The following is a 24,437-nucleotide window of genomic DNA, read 5'->3' as shown; positions in this document are numbered from 1 at the left end:
TAAAAACGCATATCTAAAGAAAAAAAACCACCGATTGAGGTCAGCAAAAATGATGAAGAGCCTTTATATATTATATGTATAAGGCTTTTGCAGCGTGGTTGATACAAATCATAAAGGAGTATCTTTTTTCATATCTATTGGTGAAAGGAGGGAAGTTAATCGTCCTTATACCAAGAATGTCTGTATAATATCAAGATATAGTATCAAGCTCACAGAATATTATTACACATAAGCTGTTTTTCTAACAAAGAAACATGTTCGAGTACATGAAATCTATTTCCAACAAATTCTATACATAAATTCGTTTCAAAGTTACTTTCGCAACTCTCTCTCTCTCTCTATATATATATACAATATATATATATACTTTTCATATTGCTTGCGTCTCGTAACTTATTAATTTTATAAATTTTACATTATACTGAAAAATTACTTTATAGTACAAAAATTATAAAGTTATTTTAATTATAATTTAATAAGTCATTTTACTGTATCAATTTCTTTGCCATTGCTTTCAAATCTTTTCTTGAAATTTTCCCTGAACCCGTATATGGAAGACTGTCCAAAAATATTACGCCTGCACGTAGTTTGCATCGATCCTCCAAGTTTATCGCTACGAAGTCTATTAATTCTTGTTCCGTTACCTGTGCAAAGAAAAGTAAATCAATGCAAGAAAAATCATTCTAATATACATAACAATTTTTTTTATTTTAAATTAAAAAATTTTGTATAAGCAGTAATGATATTTACTCAATATATACAATATTGTTTAATATAATTTACTATAAAATAAAAGAAGTACAATTTTATATTTTAATTAAATAATTAAAGTATTAAAATTTTTTTATAATAATGCGAAAAATTTTCAATTTTGCTTTATTTTGTCATATCTCTAAAACAAATATTTTTATTAAAATTTTATATCCTCTCTCTATTTTTTTAATTATTAAAGATATTCTGGAATATACAAAATCAGTTTGCAATTATTTGAACAGAAAGAAATTATTTTGTGAATTTGTGTGTGTGTGTGTGTATGATTTACGATTTTCCATTATATTTCTTATTATAAAAAAATTGAACCTTAACGCCAGGCTTTTTGGTAACATAAGCAAGAGGGTGTTCATCGTCTAATGTATGAGGTACTCCTACTATTGCAGCTTCTAGCACTGCTGGATGTGACATTAACATATTTTCGATTTCTCCGGGAGAGATGTGATATCCTCTATATTTTATAAGTTCCTTTATTCTATCAATAATAAACAATTCTCCGTCTTCGTCTATATAACCGACATCACCCGAATGCAGCCATCCTATAAATATTACTTTTACGTTATTTGATTTTCTAAAGATATTAAATATAATCCTCAATAAATTCCTCTTATTGTTAAATATAATCTTTTACATTTAATATAAAAGATTATATAACATGAAAATTACATAATAATACCTTGCAAGATAAATTCAAATTATTTTAACACAGTATGTAGTAACAATTCTAGAAATTTTTCTTTATATATATAATATAATTATATTATTATAATTATTTTAAAAGAATATTTTACCTTCATTATCAATAGTATTTTTCGTCGCCTCGGAATTTCTGTAATAACCATTCATTATGCTTGGAATTTTTATCCATATTTCTCCTGATTGATTCAGACCAAGTACTTTTCCGCTTTCTGAATCGACAATTTTCATTCGTACATTCTCGGCTACTGTACCGCAGGATCCATTCTTATGATGTTGTTCTTGTATTGTTATAACACCACCGGTTTCCGTCATTCCTAGAAACATAAGAAGTATAGATAGAAACATAAAAATTATATAACGCACATTGATGTATATTGATATTTTATGGCATTATAATGTTATTTACCGTAACATTGCAATATTTGAACATGTGGCAAAATATGCCTTAATTCTTCCTGCACTTTTGTTGTAATTAATGTACCACCGCACTTTATAACTTTCAAAGATGATAATGGATATTTTTGTACGTATCCGGATCTGAGAAATCGATTCAACAAATTTGTGCCAAGGAAAACAGCTTGTATCTGGATAGTAACATAATTTATGCTTTATCGTTATATTTTATCCAGACAATCAATTACAACATTAATAAATAGATAAGCAATTATAAGGCCACATCTACAATCACATAAGCTGTGCCGCAATCAGTGGTGGATGTACATATTTTTGTATCCTAAACTCTATACTTATTTTTGGTCCCTTTTAGAGGAATGAACAATAAAAAAGATATTGACTACCATTAAAAGAATGACGCTCCTAAAAGAATGGTATCCGTAGACCTGGATCTCTGTCAAAATTCGCTACTGATACTGGTTGCAACAAGCTTGCGATCTGTGATACAGTTTATGTGACTATTGTAGATGAGACCTAATACATTCTTTTTTTTTACGTACAATGTGCATTTTTTTGCAAGATGTAAATATGAAATTTGCCACTAATTTAATAAAATGCAATTTGTAACTCTTAAAGGTAAAAATTATTATGTTAATAATACTTATAATTATACTGATATAATTATACTAATAATTATATCAGTAATATGCTATTTGTTTCTGTTAATAGGATAAGTATTAACGATAAAGTATTAAGAGAAAATAAATAGCACATTACTGATATTATAATTATTAGTATAATAATTCTTACCACAGCAATAAATTATTACCTTAAATTAAAACATTATGTGCTTTAAAGAAATTAACTCGATGTTATCACAAGGTTCTCGAAGAGTAAATGCTATCATTACAATTATTCATAAAACTTAACTGTCACAGAAAGTATGTATTTTCAGTACGATATATCTCATTGTCAGTGTTATATTACAATTTTAAAATAAGAATATATAAAAAATTAATTTTTTTATTTTAATTACTTGATTAAAAAAGCCATTCATACACATAAAATAAATAATATATATTACTTTGTATTTCTCGATTAAGCAGTAAGTCATCTCCTCGTCAAATTCTGGATAGATAATTGCTTTGGTGCTTTGTAGAATTCCATTGAGGTTCAGCATTATTCCACTCAACCAATAAAGAGAAGAGAACCAAAGTGATGGCACGTTGGTTATATTTATCCAATTTTGTTGCATTAAATGTAACATAGCGTAGTTAGACAGTTCGACACCCTTTGGCATCCCCGTAGTGCCCGAAGAATGCAAAATGCACCCTGTTTTCTTGATGTCATCAAGCTCGATGTAATGAAAATTTGTTATTTCCGCACTGTTACAATTTTTCAGGATATCAGAAAATGAAATCGTATCGACATGCTTGCCGAAAACTACTACTATGGGACTGCAACAATTCTGCTTCTTTATTGCGTTTAAAATGACATTTGCAGATTTCTCGCTACAGAAGATTACCTTCGGCGTCATTAGTTGTAAAAAATACAGTGCGTTTTCTGATAACAAATAGAAATAGTTCATATATATATATATATCATAAATAATAAAAAATAAACTGTGTTAATTAATATTGTAAAGTTAAATTATCTCCAATTAACAAAAAAGGTAAAATTTAATTGTTGTTATTGGAAACGTATCATTTACAATTCATTAATTTAATAGAATATAATATGAGATAATATATTTGATAATTGCGCAAAAGAACTTACGTAAGTTCATGTTCTCGTACCACGGATTGATGATCGCATTGATATAAGCTATCGAAATACAGGGCACAAAAGTGTTAAGATGATTACCAGTGCTTATACTAATAACGTCGCCAGATTTGATTCCTTGTTTTTGCAACCATAAAGCGCATCTAATGGCTTTATCTTGTAGCTCCGCGTATGTGATTGTTTCTTCAGTAAGTGCGTCCAACTGCATAATAATATTATAAAAAGTTTTCCAAAATTACATATCTAAAATTATTTGTAATTAATTCCTAACTTTTGTTTAAATTTCATTTTTCTACAAGTTAATTTCTTTCTTAGAAATGCTTTTTAAATTATGATTCGTAGCTGCTGAAATAATTATTTTTCATAAGACATAAAATTTAAAACAATACAGTAATTAATTTTTAACAATATTCAAAACAAATAGAACAGGTTATTAGTGTAGGACTAAGTTTATTTTAAATTATTTTAAATTTTAATTTTTTTTACTCACACGTGCAATTTTATCTCCATTATTTTTAATGGCAATCCAAATCAATTCTCCTAAACTTTTGTAATTATTCAAATTATGTTTTATTTGTTCTTTGTAAACACTGTTTTCCATGATGGAAGTCTAGATGTAACAGATAAATATAACAATTTTAATTGTTTACCTTAATGCCTTTGTGTTAGGTATCTTTAATCTATGTACTTTTTACAATACTTATACATATATTATACATATAATATATTTACGAATTTTTAAAAGTAACGAAAAGTAATGAAAAAATTAATCACGCCAAAATCGTCATACGTCTGCTTCAACATTTACCTTGAAATTATTTTCAATCTTTTTACCAGAAATATTCGGATGTCGTAAATGTAGAATCTTAAATACGGTTCAAAAATGTCACTCTAATGCAACACAAAAATAAAGCGTTTTATAAATGTTCTAAATAAACTAACTAGAAGTAACTACTATACACACACACACACACACACACACACACACATATATATATATATATATATGTGTGTGTGTGTGTGTATATATATATATAAGATGTGTGTATGTATGTGTGTGTGTGTGTGTGTGTGTGTGTGTGTGTGTGTGTGTGTGTGTGTGTGTGTGTGTATTTGTATATGTTGGGAAAGATGAGATGAAATATATAGACATATGAGAAGATAAATAGATTTCTCTTCCAAAATCAATTTTAATTAGAATGAGCCTAACAATATATCGGTAAGTATCATTCATTTTCATTATTTATTAATTTTTCTTGGTAGTGGCATTCTATAAAAGCATTAGTTTTATTTATTGATAGAAGCTAAATCTGCAAATTATTTCACCAATATTAATATAATTTAAAAAATACTTATAATCAATAATTAAAAAATAGCTACCAATTATAAGAAGTTATTACTGCTCGTAATTACCTTACAATTAATAAATTATTGTAAACATCAATACACAAAAATAAAATATATGATAGATTATCAAATTTATTTATAAAACAGTTTTAAACTTATAGAAAATGTATTGTGTGTGTGTGTGTGTGTGTGTGTGTGTGTGTATTTTTGGTACCTACTACTAGTAAATATCAAAGTATCCGTATGTAATGGAATAGAACACTCAAAATTAAATAAAAATCGATTTTAATGAAGAAGATTTCGTAAATAAAAAGATTTTCAATATGCAAAGATTATTCTTTCTGATAAACACATTCAGCAGAAAAGTGAGCAAAGAAACTTATAAACACTTATAAACGTCGTTAAAAACTGACTACAAGCATTTATTACCCAGTTACCTCACATACGTATCTATTTCTAGATATCTGTCATATTCTCCTTCCACTACAAATTCCGTTGCCTGCAGACAATCTACGAATCACGAACATTGCTGCAGCATTACTATAAATTTTTGTAATTATAATATGCTTCAAATTATTTTTTGTAGTTTTTAAGTGAGTATATATTATATATACTCACTTATATATATAAACAAGTTAATATAGAATATAAGATATATAGAAAAGTATATATAAACAAGTTAATATAGAAATTTTGACTAACTTTAAATATAGTGCAAACCAATTCCGCCAGTTAGCAAATTAATGACAAATAGTTATTAACATAATAATAATCTGTATATTAAAAAATAAATGTCGATGTTTTTGAATAAATTTGTACATAAAATTATCTTTGTATGTAAAAATTGAAGTATAGCTCAGAATTTTATAGACAATTTACTACTATACTACATATATACTATATATATATGTTTTAAATCTTCAAAATCATGCATTAAATATTATATCAGAAGTATTAATATTTGTCGTCTATCAATTTCAAAGCTTGTTATAATAATTATGACTATTATCTCTTGATAAGAGAACACTTTGATAAGAGAAGATACTTTAAACTCTCACGTAAATATTCTTATAGTGATAAAATATATGTACACACTATCTTTGTTTGCAAATGTTGATATCTAATATGTAATGAGAAAGAATACTAAAATTTGAAAAAGAATAGATAATGTTGCAATTCAAAAGATTCCATGAATAGGAAATATTTTGTTTACTGTACAAAGATTATTCTCTCCCATGAACGAATAGACGATTGATTAACAAAGTATTAATTGTAAACATTGTTAAAAACTGATTTCAAATATTCATTAATTATTTAAACGTTCATAGAAATATTTACAATATTCTTTCTTCACAAATTCCTCAAATAATAAACTTTGCTGCGTCGTATTAGTAACAGTGCCGTATTAGTAACAGTGCCGTATTAGTACTAGAGCCTAATCTAGACTATAGTCTAGGGGCGGCAAATTTAGGAGGGAGCGGTATTTTTCAAAAAGAAGTTCTAAATAAGTAACGATTTTTTGCTATGCGAATGATTGAGAAACTTCCATCGATTAATTAGAGGTTTTGTTCGCGTCGAATACTCCACTATGCTCCTATTATAGTTCCAGTGACATATTAGCATTAAAAGCTAATCTAGGCTATTGCTTAAGGGCGGCAAATTTAGAGGGATGTAAGAATTTCACTGCCTAGGGGTAGCGAAAACCTTAATCTTGTCCTGTGCTTCATTATTATATCAGTTAGTATATAATATTTTTTATTCAATATTTTCTAATACTTATCTTAAGAAAAATATTCTTAAAATTCAAGGTGAAATGTGTCTATTTGTTTTACTTCTCGGTATTACAAATAAAATGTTATGGGTTTGTTTTGTCTTAAAGTAGAAATTTAGAGTGGGAGTACTGATTTGAACAAGTTACATATAAGATACAACGAAAGTTTCTTCTATAAACATAAATTACATAAATTACCCAAAAATTAACTAAAATGATTTGGACTTGCAGCGATGCAACGAAATTATTTAACAAAGTAACGAATACGTTTTTACAGTGATTCTTATTATTTCTTACTAATTCGTGACTCTGTTGAGGAAAAATCATTTTATATTTGTTGTATATTTTTTACTCTTTCAATATTTGACTTTTTACACAACTGATAGCAATAATAAAACTATATGATGGAAAAAATCTGTTCTTATATTTTTATGCCAGAAACGATACTGTATTTTGTTTAACTTCTTTGTAATAAATGGAACACAAACAAGTTATGATATTATAGTTAGCTTATCTGTTTATCAAATATAAAACGTAAAGAATGAGAGTATAAGTGTATAAACATTACGCAATTTAGTGTGTTCAAAAATATTCTCTTTATTTGATTTATTTAATACAATTCTCATGCTTTAGTTTTATTTAAATGCCTGATCAATGATAGTTACTAAGAATAATTCAAACAAAAGTCGAAGTTTTTTTTATCCATGTAAATTAAAACTAAAAAATATCTTCATACACATATATACACTAAATTGCGCAACGTTTAGTTAAATAAAAAATATCTTCATACACATATATACGCTAAATTACGCAGATTATGCATTGGAGATTGAGATTAAGATTAAGATTGAAGAATGCTTAATAACACTATGGATTATATTCAACAACAGATAAGATTGAAATTAGTAAGAATGTCAGGATAGCTATAGAATCATATATAACAAAAATTATTAAATACGCATTTAATTACACTCACACATTTTAATTGTGTTGTTTGTGTATGTAGCATTATTGATCGAAAAAGATCATAGATAAAGATAAAAGATAAAGATTAAGTCAAACAATGCCGCAGTTAATAAATAATGTATGTTTAGATATGAAGAAGAAGAAGAAAAAGAAAATAATTGTTTCTTTACTCCCTTTAATAATTGTTGAAGCAAAACGAAAGAATTAAGTATGTTCACAAGGTTAGTCACGTGACTAAAATACTGGAAACTTATTGGTTGAAATTAGAGTAGGGATGTACGATCTCCATTAATTGTATCGATTTTTGAATCGATTTAGAATCGGATTGTTTGAAATCGATCTATTAAACGATCGGAGCTAAATCAATCGATCTATTGGAGATTGATTCAATTAAAATTTTTTTGTGACATCTCACGAGAAGTGACAATGAAATAGTTCATTAGGCAAAAATGTTTCATATATTTTTAATATTCAGAAATATTTTCTTTTTTGTATTTGTCCATTGATTTCCATTTTATACTCAGCAAAAAAAACATTCAAAAAACTTCGCGAAGCTCAAATAGGCTATATAGGTAGTATTAGGTACTTAATAAAAGGTTTGCTTACTTTATGTTTTTATTTTTTTCTTTTTTTATATATTTTTAAATATTATTTATAATACACAAACAATAGATTTAAAAAAATAATTTTACTATACTAGTAAAAATAAAGTACTATACTCATTTTTCAGTTAGAAAAGACTTACAATATACATAATACAATGTATATAACAAGAAAATGATATATGTCAGTTAATTAAAATAAAACTATTTTTGTAAGTAAAGAGAAGATATTTTCTGTTTATTTACAAAACTATTTATAACTCACATTTATAATATATACCATTAAAATAATGTACGATCATACACATATATAAGAATTTTACATTATTATAAAATATTAATTTTTATTATTATTTATTATTTTAAATTAATTAATCATTGTGCTTTAGCAGTTTCATCGCCATTACTTTCAAATCTTTTTTCGAAATTTTTCCTGAACTTAAATACGGAAACTTATCCAGGAATATCACTCCTGCACGTAGTTTACAATGGTCCATCATATTCTTTGCTACAAAATCTATTAAATCTTGTTCTGTCACCTGTAAGAAAATTAGATTAATGCAAGAAACACAATTATAATACAATTATAATACATAAAAAATATTTCTTAAAATTTAATTCAAATACAATAATATATACAAAATGTTTCTTATTTTATATTAATAAGTAATGTATAAACATAATGATATTCTTTCAATGTTCACAATCGTGTTTAGTTCAATTTATGAAATACTAAGAAAAATAAAGGAAATAAAACTTTATATATTTAAAATATTAAAAAATTATATTAATGTAAAAAATTTTCCATTTATTTTTAATTTATTAATTTTATTGTATCTCCAAAACAATATCTCTACTTCTATTATACATATATACAAGACTAATGTATACCTTCTATAATATATATATTTATTAGATTTAAAAAAAAATATTCTGGAATATACAAAATCAGTTTGCAATTATCAAAAAGATTCCATTTAGTAATTTTGTGTTCTATGAATCTATTATATTTTTATTTAAAAAAATTTAACCTTAGCACCAGGTTGTTTGATGACAAAAGCAAGAGGATGTTCGTCATCTATAGCATGAGGTATTCCTATTATTGCAGCTTCTGACACTGCAGCATGCGATATCAAGATATTCTCAATTTCTCTGGGAGAGATTTGATATCCTCTGTACTTTATCAAATCCTTTATTCTGTCTACAATAAACAATTCACCGTTTTCATCTATATAACCGATATCACCTGAATGTATCCAACCTAGAGATAATTAATATAATTATGTTATTGTAATATTATAATTAATAAAATGATATTATTATAATTATTAGAGGAGAAGCCCCTATTATGAGATACCGAGTTCATTTTGTGTAATTACTAATTGTTTATTGGTAGAATTAAAAAAAATAATAGGTTATTTTAGAGAATTTAATAAGCTTTAAGATAGTGTTATGTAAAATTTAATTCAAATTTTATTTTATTTTTTAATTAAAGAAATGTAAAAAGTGAACAAATCGCAAAGTCGAAAAATTGTGCTCCTAGTATGAGATACCCCGAGAAATCGATAATAAAGCACAAAGTACATCAGTATTAGAATTAAAAAAACTTTATTTGATGTTTCTAACATATCAACGAGTACAGCCTATGCGCTTAAATTGAGCATGTGATGCATTGTATTCAGGATTTGTCTTCAGTAGTAATTGGAATGAAGTATTGCAGAAACAGACCCTCAATGTTCATTCCGGTTATTCTTTTTATTATTGTACAATAACATTTATACTTTAACATCGATTTTCACTTGGGCACAGAAGTATAGATTATTTCATATTAGAAATATCCTGGGTATCTCATATTACGAGTATCACGTCTTACAGTTTTACGATCATCAAATCTAACTTCTTTAATTAAACAATTCAACATATTTCGTATTTTTCTATCAGTACGATCTTACTCTATTACTACATGAAGAATTTATTGCCAAATAATTACTATTAAATAATAAACAGAGATTAAAGGCTTATCTCAATGAAACTCGAAAACATTCAAACTCTAAAATTTTATTTTACAATTACTGTAGGCATGATCTAACAATGAATTTTCCACTAAATAGTTTTCAATCCAAGAGCAATAATTTCATGATAGAATCAACAGATAGCATTTATTAGTTTAGCAGAAACGCCGCTATCTCATGTTAAGCGCCTATCTCATAATAGGGGGCTTTCCTCTACTACAAAAGGAATCTATTTACCTTCTTTATCAATTGTTCTTTCTGTCGCTTCGGGATTTTTATAATAACCAGTCATTATACTTATAAATTTTACCCATATTTCTCCTGACTGATTTGGGTTAAGTACTTTTCCGGTTTCTGGATTAACGATTTTCATTTGTCCACTTTTAACTATTGCTCCGCAAGACCCATTTTTATGATTCGGTAGTTGCATTGTTATAATACAACCGACTTCTGTCATCCCTAAGAACATAAAATAGACGAAATTTTTATAATACATAAACACACATTTCATTTTATATATTCTACTTCATTTTGACATTTTTATTGCATTGTAATATAATAGATTTACCGTAACATTGCAATATTTGAACATGTGGTAAAAAACGCCTCATTTCTTCCTGCACTTTTGGTCTAATTGATGCACCACCGAACGTTATTAGTTTCAAAGATGATAGTCGATATTTCTGTACGTAACCTGATCGATGTAAACGGTTCATCATATTCGTACTAAGGAACACAACTTCTATCTAAATAGTAAAATAATAATTTATGCATTTTATTATATTATGTTGAAATATGACATAAAAATTAATTAAAGGGCCTAGCGGAGTAAGCATGTCAAATCTGCCCTTGATCATACAGAGTTGACATTAATGTCATCTTGTTAGTACCAATATGATAAAACTTTCCAGCAAATATTACTTTAAAAAATTGATTTTTGTAGGAGTTATGGAGGGGGAAAGTAAAAAAAAGAAATGTATTTTTTTCGAAAACCGCTTGACCGATTTTGATGAAAAAAATATATGTTATGTAAACTCGTACAACTAATTAATACAAAATAAATAAAAAATGTTTGCCCATAAAAAAGACCAAAAAAAATTTTTGAATCTTTGTATATTTTTTTTTTTTTTTAATGATATTTTAGAGGTATCATTTTGAAATTTTTATGAGTATTTCTCTTAAGTGTCCTCTATAACATATATTTTTTTCATTTTTTTTGAAGTGGTGGAACATCGCTAAAAATACGAAAATCATAAACGTCTCGTCATTCCGGTTTAACCCTTAGAGGGCCGGAGTTTCAAACATTTTAAAAGTTCATTATTTCTCTTGGAAAGTATTCTAAGGTCCCCAAGTTAGAACTAAATCCATTAATTAATACTTTTTAACTATTTTTATGAAGAAAATTACAGTAGTAAATAACAGTAATAAAATAAATGAATTATGTCAATTTCAGATTTTTTAGTGTTTCTTCTATACTCCTTAAAAAGTAAACAACTTTTTTGTAACTCCACTTTTTTGAAGAAAGATGCCGCAATGAAGTGTAAGATGGCATTTAAAGACAACTTATCTATGCAGGCAGTCACACTGTAAAAATAATACATGAATACATAATCACAAGTACATATACATAAAGCAATATTTAGCTCCAAAAGACAAATAAAATATGTTTCGAATATATGTAACGTAACGAAAGCATCTTTCGAATCTTCGTATGTACCAAACAGAAATCCACTTCTGCAACGGGAGTATAGTAGAGCTCCATGAAAAAAATGACAATTTCTTTATTTAACAAACGTTTCGGTTCTCTTTGATCCGTCTTCAACTATAATAAACAATATAGAATATAATAAAATAAGTTTCTTTTCTGAAATGTAAATAATAATGAGACTAAATTATAATATCTGCTAATAATATTCGTTTAAAAATTCGCTACATTGGGACAAAAAATATATAAAAAATATTAAAAAAAAAAAGTGGGATCAAAAGCTGCCACGTCCACATCGTTGATTCTGGGTAACGCCGAGAGCGAGTAATTTACTTTCGTTTCTCTTATGTCGAGGTAATTTTTACCATTATGAATTAGGCATGTAGATATGATTTTTTATTACAAAATCTGTAAGGGTATTCGATCCGCCATTTTAAATTTTGCAAATCTGTCCTCAGATTTGTAATCAGCGCTCCCAAAAAATGTCAAGTAACATATTAGATATGAAAAATTGTGTTATAACTTTCTGACGGATTCAACATGTGACCTTTACATGCACGACCTTTACGTGCATGCGCCTGTAGGCGTAAGGGCCTTACTCGCCGACATCCGACCTTCATTTAGTTCTAACTTGGGGACCTTAGAATACTTTCCAAGAGAAATAATGAACTTTTAAAATGTTTGAAACTCCGGCCCTCTAAGGGTTAAACCGGAATGACGAGACGTTTATGATTTTCGTATTTTTAGCGATGTTCCACCACTTTAAAAAAAATGAAAAAAATATATGTTATAGAGGACACTTAAGAGAAATACTCATAAAAATTTCAAAATGGTACCTCTAAAATATCATTAAAAAAAAATATACAAAAATTAAAAAATTTTTTTTTGATCTTTTTTATGGGCAAACATTTTTTTATTTATTTTGTATTAATTAGTTGTACGAGTTTACGTAACATATATTTTTTTCATTAAAATCGGTCAAGCGGTTTTCGAGAAAAATACATTTCTTTTTTTTACTTTCCCCCTCCATAACTCCTACAAAAATCAATTTTTTAAAGTAATATTTGCTGGAAAGTTTTATCATATTGGTACTAACAAGATGACATTAATGTCAACTCTGTATGATCAAGGGCAGATTTGACATGCTTACTCCGCTAGGCCCTTTAAATATAAAATTGTGCATATAATTTACAAAATCAATAAAATAATAAGTAAATATCATTTTTATTTAATTATTTAATATTAACCGTTAACTAAATGTAGAAATGATTGTAAAAGTATAATTTATTCATTGAAACTTTAGTAGATATTGATTATGGTATATACATTCTGTTTTAATCTTATAGTTTACATTCTTTTTAATAAAACATATTAACATCTAATTTACCATTAATTTACATGTTAAAATGTAATTTTCAATGATACGACAAATACTAGCAAAAAATTAAGCATCTCATTACAATAATTTTCAAATTTGATTGTAATATATATAACTTTATTATAGATAATTATTATTATGAAATTAATTGTCTCAATTTTATCACAAAAATTATGAGTAATAAAAGTAAACATTATTTATAAAGTTTATCTATAATAAAAAATCTAAATAAACGTGATAACGTATCTTAGTCTCTATATATCACTCTTTCTAAAATGCGAATTTTAATTTTAATTATTTTTACTTTTTAATAAAACTTTCCATAGGGATAAAATAATATTACTTTATATTTTTCGATTAATTGGCAAACCATCTCCTCGTTAAATTCTGGATAGATGATCGCTTTGGTGCTTTGCATGATTCCGGTGAAGGTCATTATTACTCCAGTGATCCAATAAAGAGTAGAGAACCAAAGTGATGGCACGTTGGTCATGTTCATATTATATTCCTGGCTGATATGTAACATAGCATAATTAGACAATTCGACACCCTTTGGCATCCCCGTAGTGCCCGACGAATGCATGATACACGCTGTCTTTTTAATGTCATCAAGCTCGACGTAACGGAAATTAGCCACTTCCATATCGTTGCAACTTTTCAGGATATCAGAGAATGAAATCGCATTGACATGCTTACCAAAAACCACTACCGTAGTATTGCAATTCTGCTGCTTTATTGCGCTCAAAACGATATTTACAGATTTCTCGCTACAGAAGATCATCTTTGGCGTCATCAGTTGCAAAAAGTATAATGTGGTTTCTGATATAACAAATAACTCATAAATAATAAAAAGTAAAGGCTCTTTATGGTTTAATTACCTAATATTAGTGCAAATTGAATAAAATTTAATTATTATTGGAAAGGAATTCTTTTTAAACTTTCAATCTAAAGGGATGTATTATGTGAGAATATTTGATATAAGAGAGATTATCACGCAAAATAACTTACGCAAGTCCATGTTTTCATTCCATGGATTGAAAATTGCGTTAATATAAATTGCCGAAAGGCAAGGAACGATGGAATTAAGATGATTGCCTGTGCACATACTAATAATGTCGCCAGATTTAATTCCTTGTTTTTGTAGCCATAAGGCGCATCTCACAGCTTTGTTTTGTAATTCTGCATATGTAACCGTTTCTTCAGTGCGAGCATCCAACTACATAGTATTATCATAAAAATATTTTAAAATTACAAGAAATTAGTTATGTTACAGAGTCATTAGATTTGCAATTAAAAAAACAATTAAAAATTTCGGAGTATCAATTTTTCACAAATATTATTATATAACAAAATTAAATAAAATTTAAGCATTACTTATCTGCAATTATTTGTACTTAGTTTTAAGCAACATTATTTAAATTTGTTTTAATATTCTACAAATAAAAAAAACCTTCTTTTAAAAATCTTTATTAAATTATATGTTTGAAATTTCAGATAATGTACCGGATCAAATAATTGTCTCAATTGTATTTATCTAAGAATTACTTTTTGCGATAAAATTTAAAATAAGGTAATTCTCTTTTACACCAGAAAAAATATCTTAATTTCAAAGAAATGTTCATTGAGCTAAAGAAATAATTTTTTCATACGAGCAACCAAAAGTTATATTACTTTGAAATTAAGATATTTTTTAATGTAATAATATATTAAAGACAAATAAAGCAGATCGTTACTGGTGTCAGGACTGATTCCACAATTATTCCAAATGGTAATTTTTTACTCACTTGTGCGATTTTATTCCCGTGGCTTTTAATGGTAATCCATATCAATTTTCCGAAACTTTTATAATTACTTAACTTATGTTGCGCTTGCTCTTCGTCGTTTTCCATAATGAAAATCTATCTGAATGCAACAAATGAACACACTGTTAAACTTATTTCAACAAAATTATCTTTTCAAAAAAAGGGAAAAAAGGAGCCAAATGTGCGTGTTTGCCTCACAAAAAATCGCTACATATATTATTACAGTATACAAAAAATGAAATAAAATCTTTAAATTGCGCCAATTGTAAAAGGAATATATTTTCTTGCCACATATATAACATATATAACATATACTTTATTTCAAAAAGTAAAAGTACAAAAATCTTGGCGCTGCTATACCATAAATATAATAAATGAATGTTACATTTACAATTATTACATTTACAAAATTGCAATATTTTTGTGTTATATGTCTAAAAATCTAAAAATCTATATATTCTACGGCAATCATATACTTACGACTTTTTTAATGTAATAAACATAGAGATATATTAAATCATACTTGTGTATAAAAGAAATTTAAACTTATAAAGAATGCACAGTACCTTTACCAAATTCAAAGTATCGTCAAAGTATCCGTATACAATGGAATAGAATTCTCAAAATTAAATAAAAATTTTAATGAAGAATCTCGTGTTTGGTGAATAGAAAAATTGATCCACTACGCAAAACTTATTCTTTCCGATGTACATTCAACACACAAGTGCCTAACAAAACACTTATGAACGTTATTAAAAGCAAACTATAAATACTATATTTATCGACTTTATTGTGTATGTCTCTAGATATCTATGACATCACTCGATTAAATAACGCTAAGCTTGCAAGAAATACATAAATAGTCAACTTTGCTGCGCCATTTCGTTTCATAATATCACGAATATATGTATACGTAAATAATGAATATTAAAACAAAAATATTCTTTGTTCATGATTTTTTTATATTATTATAAATGTAAACAAATTCTTAAGTAATTAATCGGGTATATCTACTTTTAATGTGATATTTGATATATTTGCTGTGCCAGAATTTCTAAACAAATCTTAATCTTAAGATAAAATAAAAGTATTGTGTGCACTTTATTTTCAGTACCTATTTATAAAAAATAATATATTATAGATATATAATATATTATAGGTATAAAAGATAAAGGAATTAAAAATGAGCATATACCACGACGCTAGATAGATTTAGCGAAATTATATTGTATTTCGTAGAATATTAAAACGAAATTTTTATTAAACAATTCGGCCTTTAATATGACCATCATCGGTAAACGAAGAAAAATTACTTTAATATATTACGAAGATTATTACTTAAATATGGCGTTTCGTCCCAGCTTCCACTACTGGACTCGTCAGTAAGGCATTGTAGTGGAAGCCTACCTTATACGCCTGCAAGAGTTATTTAATCGAGATTCTATATATAGCGATATACGCGTATTAAAGTCTTGCGAGAATTTATAAATATCTATAGACCTCTGATGGCGGGTCGACGTAGTAATATTCTTCGCAATATTTTATCCATAGTAATGTATATATGTATTACATCCATCCCCTCCCTTTTAATTTGGCGCGTTTTATATATAATATTAAATTAATTTTTCTTCGTTTACCGATGATGGTCATATTAAAGGCCGAATCGTTTACTAATAATAATAAAAATTTCGTTTTAATATATTCTACGAAAAATACAATATAATTTCGCTAAATCTATCCAGCGTTCGTGGTATATGCTCATTTTTAATTACTTTATCATTTATTACTAAACCACATTAAAAACTTATATTTATAGGTATATTTATAGATAATATAGAAAAATATCAAAGTACAAATAAAAAAATTGTACCTCAAATGTGTTAAGGCCAGTGGATCGAGGAAACAATCACAACACAATGGTTATATATTAATCGATAATATATTTCGCCGAGTTACAAAGGAGACATCAGTGTCTTAGATCGACGAATATCGTAAACTCGATGCGCACGAACTCAAGAGAGAATTATATAAAAATAGAAGAATGGCGGTGTAACTCAAGCATTGATAAAGTTAACACCAGCAGTGCTGTCGCTGATAGACTGTGGAGTGAGCGCACCACGCGCACACTATGTTAGAACGTTCATCTTAACAAAAGATGCCTTAAATGTACCTATTAGGAGATGCGGTAGTGTCTCCGGTCATGTTCAAAAACTGAAAGACACTACAAGTCTCTTATCCCGAGCTACCAAAGTCCATTTTTCGGGGGTGCATAATTACTAAAATATAAAAAATTTTGAATCGAACGTTATATGTCTTGAAAGGCGGTATTCCCACGAGTAATTTGAACCAAAAAATTTAAAATCAGTCAAGCCGTTTTGGACATACAAGGGTATATTATAGATATTTTTATTTATTATATAACATAAAATTTTTGAATAAACGGACATTTAGCATTTCAAGTATTCACTTTACCATTTTTTTAGTCATTTCTTTCAAATCTTTTCTTGAAATTTTTCCTGAACCTGTATATGGAAAATTGTCCAGAAATATAACTCCTGCACGTAATTTATAGTGATCCATCATGTTCCTCGCCACAAAATCTATCAATTCCTGTTTTGTCACCTGTACAAAAAGATTAATATCAGTGAAGAAAAATTGATAATGTGCATAAAAATATTTCCTATTTTCTGTGATATACTGTTTCAATCCAATAATAAAAAATAATGTTTAATTCAATTTATTACAAAAAATACTCGTAAAAGATAACAAATTTATACGGTGGTTTTATATAAATTGTTGATTTCTATTTGCATAAAACGCCTTTATTCACTAAATTTTTATCAAGTTAATATATTTTAATTCGTTTTCTCAATTTCTTTGAATATATCAACGTTTTTGTTTTTATAAGTATGATTCTTTCTGATCCACTAGATATTGTATTTTAAGAAAATATTTTATGAAATGTTCAAAATTTTCCTATTAGTAATATACGATTTATTATTAATAATATTCTAATTTTCTTATAAATCTTTTATTCTAGAATTTTATCGTATTTATAACAAAAGATTGTACCTCGGCACCAAACCTTTTGGTAATATAAGCAAGAGGATGTTCATCGTCTAATGCATGAGGCACTCCTATTACTGCAACTTCTAGCACCGCTGGATGTGACATTAACGTACTTTCAATTTCTCCGGGAGAGATCTGATATCCTCTATACTTTATGAGTTCTTTTATTCTGTCAATAATGAACAATTCTCCATCCTCATCTACATAACCGATATCACCCGTGTGCAACCATCCTAATTTTTTAAATTTACATCTTGATGATATTAGATTTTTATAATATTATTATGTATTCTTTAATCTAATGGAATATATAATACCTTACTTAATTTTTAAATACATTAATTGTAAATAATGTTTTTGAATGTAATTATGTTTATTATTATTGTTATGACATAGAATTTCTTTACCTTCACCATCTATCGTACTTTTCGTTGCCTCAGGATTTCTATAATAACCATTCATTATGGTTGCAGATTTAACCCATATTTCTCCTGATTGGTTCGGACCAAGAATTTTCCCGCTTTCAGGATCTACAATTTTCATTCGTACATTCTCGGCTACTGTACCGCAGGATCCGTTCTTGTGACTCGGTAGTTGATATGCTGTAAAACTGCAGGTTTCTGTCATTCCTCAAAACAAAAAGAATAATTAAAATTTTATAACACATTATTATGTATACATATATTAACTAATGTATTGTATTATAATAATATTTACCATAACCTTGTAATATATCAACATGTGGTAAAATACATCTCAGTTCTTTCTGCATCTGCGGCTTAATAATTGCACCACTGCTCATTATAACTTTTAAAGACAATAAAGAATATTTTTTTACGTAACCTGCTTTCAGAAACCGATTAATCATGCTTGTGCTAAGAAAAATAAATGCTACCTAGACAATAAAATAGTTTAGGTTTCTGAATTATATCATATTGTGCGTAAACTACTTAAATTATTGCAGAGTGAATCAGAGTTGTTGAATCAACTTTTTACCGTATGAGAAAGTTATAATATTAAGATATACAGATTTAATTGAATATGCAGTCGCTTTCTCATACGGTAAAAAGTTGGTACAATGACTCTGATTTACCCTGTATAATACATAATATATATACGTATAAGTAGAGATAACATAAAATCATGATTTTAATATATTCTTTCTTTCAATTATATAGTTACAATTTGACGGCAAAATATTATGTTTAATTTATTATTAATTATAAAAATACAATTTATTACTAACAAATGCACGTCATTGAACAAAAGTTTTGATTCAAAACGTAATAGTATTATTATATCTATAATAATAATTAATTATCGTATCAATTGTTTGCTTAATTTAAAAATTTATTGTTAAAGTATACTTGAAGAAAATCAATTCACTTCAACTTTGCAAAAGAAAGAAACTAAACTATCGCAATAATTTATATTTATAGTAAAAATTTAATGTATTTTACTTTTATTTATTTTAATATCTTTTAGTATGTGTTTGTGTGTGTGAAAAATTTTATTATTTTAGAAAGGAACATTAAAAAAATAAAAATTATTCCGTTTTTATTATTTTATAAATAAAAAAAAGATAAAAGCTTTTATATATAACATAATATTACTTTGTATTTCTCGATCAATCGACAAGTCATCTCCTCGTTAAAATCTGGATAGAGGATCGCTAAACCACCTTGCACGATCATATTCAGATTCATCGCTGTCCCACTCAGCCAATAAAGAGAAGAAAACCAAAGTGATGGCGTGTTAGCCATATCCAAAGTACTTTGCTGAATGACGACTAATAGTGCATAATTAGACAGTTCAACGCCTTTCGGCATCCCCGTAGTGCCCGACGAATGCAAAATGCACGCCGTCTTTTTGATATCTTCAAGCTCAACGTAACGGAAATTTGCTACTTCTACATCAGTGAAATTTCTCAGAATATCAAAAAACGAAATCGCATCGACATGCTTGCCAAAAATTACTATCGTAGGATTGCAATTATCCTTTTTTATCGCACTCAAGACAACATCTACGGACTTTTCACTGCAGAAGATCACTTTTGGCGTGGTTAATCTTAAAACGTGCAGCGCACATTCTGGTAACAAATAACTTATAAATAATAAAAAAATAAATATTGCTAAGTATCTATAAGAGTATATTAAATATAGAAGATAAAATTAACTCGCACTGTCATTGGAAATGTATTTGATAATTGAGGAAAAACTTACGCAGGTCCATGTTCTCATTCCACGGATTGAAGATTGCCTTGATATAAGTTGCCGAAAGGCAAGGCACGATGGAATTGAGATGATTGCCAGTACATACACTAATAACGTCATCGGATTTGATTCCTTGTTTTTGCAGCCACAAGGCGCATCTCACAACTTTATCTTGCAGTTCCGTGTATGTGATCGTTTCTTCAGTGCATGCGTCCAACTGTGTATATTATTTTAAAAAATGTTCCAAAACACAACAAAATTAGTTATATTGCAGAATTATCAGTTTGCGATTAAAAGATTCAAACACAACTTTAAAATGTATATCTTTTACTAATTAATAACCAAAATTAAATTTTACTAAAACAATGTACAATCGTAAAGTCTTTCAATCAATTTTTAAAGAATGCTATTTTAATTCGCTTGTAGTTTTTTCGAATTTATTCTTTTTTTAGAAACGCCTATTAAATTGTATCAAATATGGAAAATTTGTCAACTAGTCTTAAGGTATTTATTATTACTTATCGTCTCTATTAAAGATTAAAAAAAAAATAATTTTTTACAGTATTAAATTAAAAGTTTTATTTATAATAACGTTGTTTTATTTTTTTATAATAATTTTATTTATAATATTGTTGTTACTAGTGTAATAATTAATTTTCCGCACCTTTTTTAAATTGTAGTTTATATTCTTTTACGTATCCGTTTCTAAATTTTTGATCTGTTTGCTAATATATATTACATAACATTAAATAAAAAATTGTTTTAACGTTAAATTCTTTTACGTATCCGTTTCTAAATTTTTGATCTGTTCGCTAATATATATTACATAACATTAAATAAAAAATTGTTTTAACGTTAAATTTACTGGACAGTGTCATAAAACATGTGGTTAAAAGAAAATGCACATTAGCATCTCTATAAATCATGTCAACATTAAATTTTAATGGTTTTCTCGATTGTGTTTTATTGTTTTATTCTGTAAAACTTTGACGACAGCTATCATGTGTACGTGACTTTGTTAACCAAAGATTACCGTCTAGTATTACATAAACGTGATTTTATTACGCTTGTCTGGTTATTAATGGCTGCCTTTTAAATCTACATTTTAGTTGTTTCGTGATTTCTTTCATACATTTATCTTAGCATTTTACAATTATTTTAGACAATGTTTTTTGAGACCTTTCATATTTTACTTTAATTTTTAATCAAAAATAATATTTTATTTTATTTAAATAAAGAACTTGCATCACCTAGTGTTTAACTTGTGTGTAACAGTTTATATAATAAAAAGATTATATTTTATAATAGTGAAATAATGGTAGTTTTAATATTTTTTTCTACAAATACGTTTGCTTCTATAATTATGTTATAAACAACTTTGCAAAAAATGCTGAAGACAATAACTGATGCAATTAAGTATTTGCACACATAAAACATTTGATCGAAATTTTAATATCAAAATTTAAAACATCCTTTCTATACAGGGTGATCCGAAATTCGCGCATTTGAAGTACATAACATGATACTTTATGCTAAATCAAACAACTTTTTCCTTTAGAGCAAAATTGCGTCCGACAAATAGTTCTTGCAAGAGAGCTTGTTAATGTTAACTAATAAGGGCTCTGATTCATGTAGCGCTCAGAGTTGGCGCGCGTGCCTCACTCGCGTGTATGTACCTAGTCCGTAACTACTATAATGTCTTTTAAGACGCTCATATACAGCTCTGTTAGTTTACGCGATATTTTAAAACTGTACTTAAAATATCTTATCTTAAATAATAAGAAAAAACTATGAACAATATCGATATTTGATCTTCTTCCATATTGTGTTGCATAAACAATGAAAAATTAATAAAATTAATAGTGTCTTTATTTCTTACGAAAGCAATCTATATTCATTATTATTAATATCAATCTTTTAATTCTAGAATAATTTTTAATAAACTTTTTTTTATTTAAATAGACATAAATTTTAAAAGTTTACATTCTTTATAAATTTTATGTATTATATTATATTAATGTTATATGCATATAAACATGACTTACATATGCAATTTTGTTCCCGTGATTTTTAATCCTGATCCATACCATTTCTCCGAGACTCTTGTATTTATTCAAGTTATGATTTATTGGTCCCTCGTAAATGCCATTTTCTACAGTAAAATTCTGTATATAACATATACAAATCAGATTATTTTAATTGTTTATCACAATATTTTTGCAGTATATGTTTTTTATTTAAAAAATCGCAAATACACACATGTGAAACACTATACATTTATAACTTTTTTTTAAATGTAACATAACAAATTAGAGCCACATCAATAAATTACTATATAATTTTACACTTACCTTTGGATTATGTTCAGTTTTGTTAGAAATATTTGAATCTTCCATCGTAAATATAAGATTCCAAATGCGTTCCAATAATGTCACTCTATAATAATGTATCGTAAATAGAGCGTTTTAGTTATTTTAAATAAGCGAACTAAAATTAACTATCAAATGTGTAAAATATATGTGTATACATATTCGTTGTGTGCTTATTGATTTTTATTAGGCTATTAAAGCAATGATTTTTATTGCATCTTTTGTTTTTATTAAATCGTATAAATATTAATTTTATTGTTAGAATTTATATCATATAATACTTATAGCAAAGCACAGAACAGCTACATGTAATAGGATATTTGTAATATTAGCAGTTGACCTGAAAAGCGCGATTGCAAATCGTTTGAATTCAACAATTGTAATAAAACTACAATTTCAAATTGTTCCTTTTAAAAGTAATAAAAAAAAGGAAATGTTTTAATATTGTCATTTATTTTATTTGACAGTTATACATAATCTACTTATATAAGGGAGTATTAATAAATTCAGAAAATACTCGTTAACAAAAATAAACTAACACTAGAAAATGATTATTAAAAAACCATCACTAATTGTCAATTTATAAAATGATAAATTATTGTACATAATTATATTTAATAATAATATAGAAACAGGATAAAAATCATGTGTTTATTACTTACAAAATATATTTAAACTTATATAAGCCACACAATACCTTTGATTCTCGCTTTGATTATACAAACTGTTGAAATATGCGGTGTAGAGAAAAAATGTTAAAATTTGAAGAAAAATTGATAACGTTAATTACAACGAAGAAGATTCCGTGACTGGAAGACCGAAGAGTTTTCCACTACTCGATGAACATTTAGCAGAGAAATGAGTAACGAAGCGTTCGTGAACGTTGTTAAAAGTAAACTGTAAGCATTTACTAACTACTCATTGCATATATATATATATATATATATATATATAGATTATTTATAATGCACCCCTTCTTTTTTTGATATATCTATTGTATCTCTCTCTCATAAATCACGTTAAGTTTCTAATTGCGCAAATCATAAACATTTGCGTCATTATTAGATCAATGTTTCTTTTTCACGTTTTATGACATTTATCTTAAGAACAATATTTTTAACATAGATGACTGAATGTATATCTACATTGTAACTTCGTACTTTAATCTTTTGATGTAACAAATGAAATATTACGAATCTTTTTCGCCTTGGTAGTCAGAACTCGGAGTAGGAAAAACGCTCGTTAGAAATCATAGATACGAGTCACTCTTATTATACATATATATCTCACAAACTTTATTTATTCAAACATAAATTACAAACCTTATGCCCAAAGTTATCTAAAATAATTTGCATTAGCGCGGATGAAATAAATTTATTTAGCGATACAATATGACTCATCTCTCAATTACTTTCGATTCGTACTTATCAACTTTGTTATTATTTCTGACTTTATTCACCTGATTCTTACTGATTGTTATTCTTGACTCCTTTACTAATTTTTATTGACTCCGAAACGATTAGACGCAATTATATACATGTAGTCGTCTTTATTGCAA

General features: G+C 27.0%; 1 protein-coding gene across 1 annotated transcript; it reads right to left on the bottom strand.

Annotated features, from left to right (window-relative positions):
* Window positions 1-473: 473 nt before the first annotated feature.
* LOC108772891 (uncharacterized) lies at window positions 474-23,844 on the bottom strand. Its single transcript, XM_018538537.1, is given in 18 exon segments — window positions 474-644; window positions 1,081-1,310; window positions 1,563-1,784; window positions 1,877-2,054; window positions 2,948-3,426; window positions 3,640-3,847; window positions 10,564-10,802; window positions 10,912-11,089; window positions 13,770-14,245; window positions 14,435-14,642; window positions 18,301-18,530; window positions 18,705-18,926; window positions 19,015-19,192; window positions 19,911-20,386; window positions 20,520-20,727; window positions 22,556-22,675; window positions 22,862-22,946; window positions 23,577-23,844. Coding segments are annotated over 17 exon segments (4,056 nt in total). The 5' UTR covers window positions 22,907-22,946; window positions 23,577-23,844; the 3' UTR covers window positions 474-485.
* Window positions 23,845-24,437: the final 593 nt, after the last annotated feature.

The sequence above is a fragment of the Cyphomyrmex costatus genome, unplaced genomic scaffold (assembly GCF_001594065.2).
Source record: "Cyphomyrmex costatus isolate MS0001 unplaced genomic scaffold, Ccosl1.0 scaffold193, whole genome shotgun sequence".
NCBI lineage: Eukaryota > Metazoa > Arthropoda > Insecta > Hymenoptera > Formicidae > Cyphomyrmex > Cyphomyrmex costatus.
The sequence above is the reverse complement of the archived record's forward strand: the minus strand, read 5'-3'. Positions and strand labels throughout refer to the sequence as shown.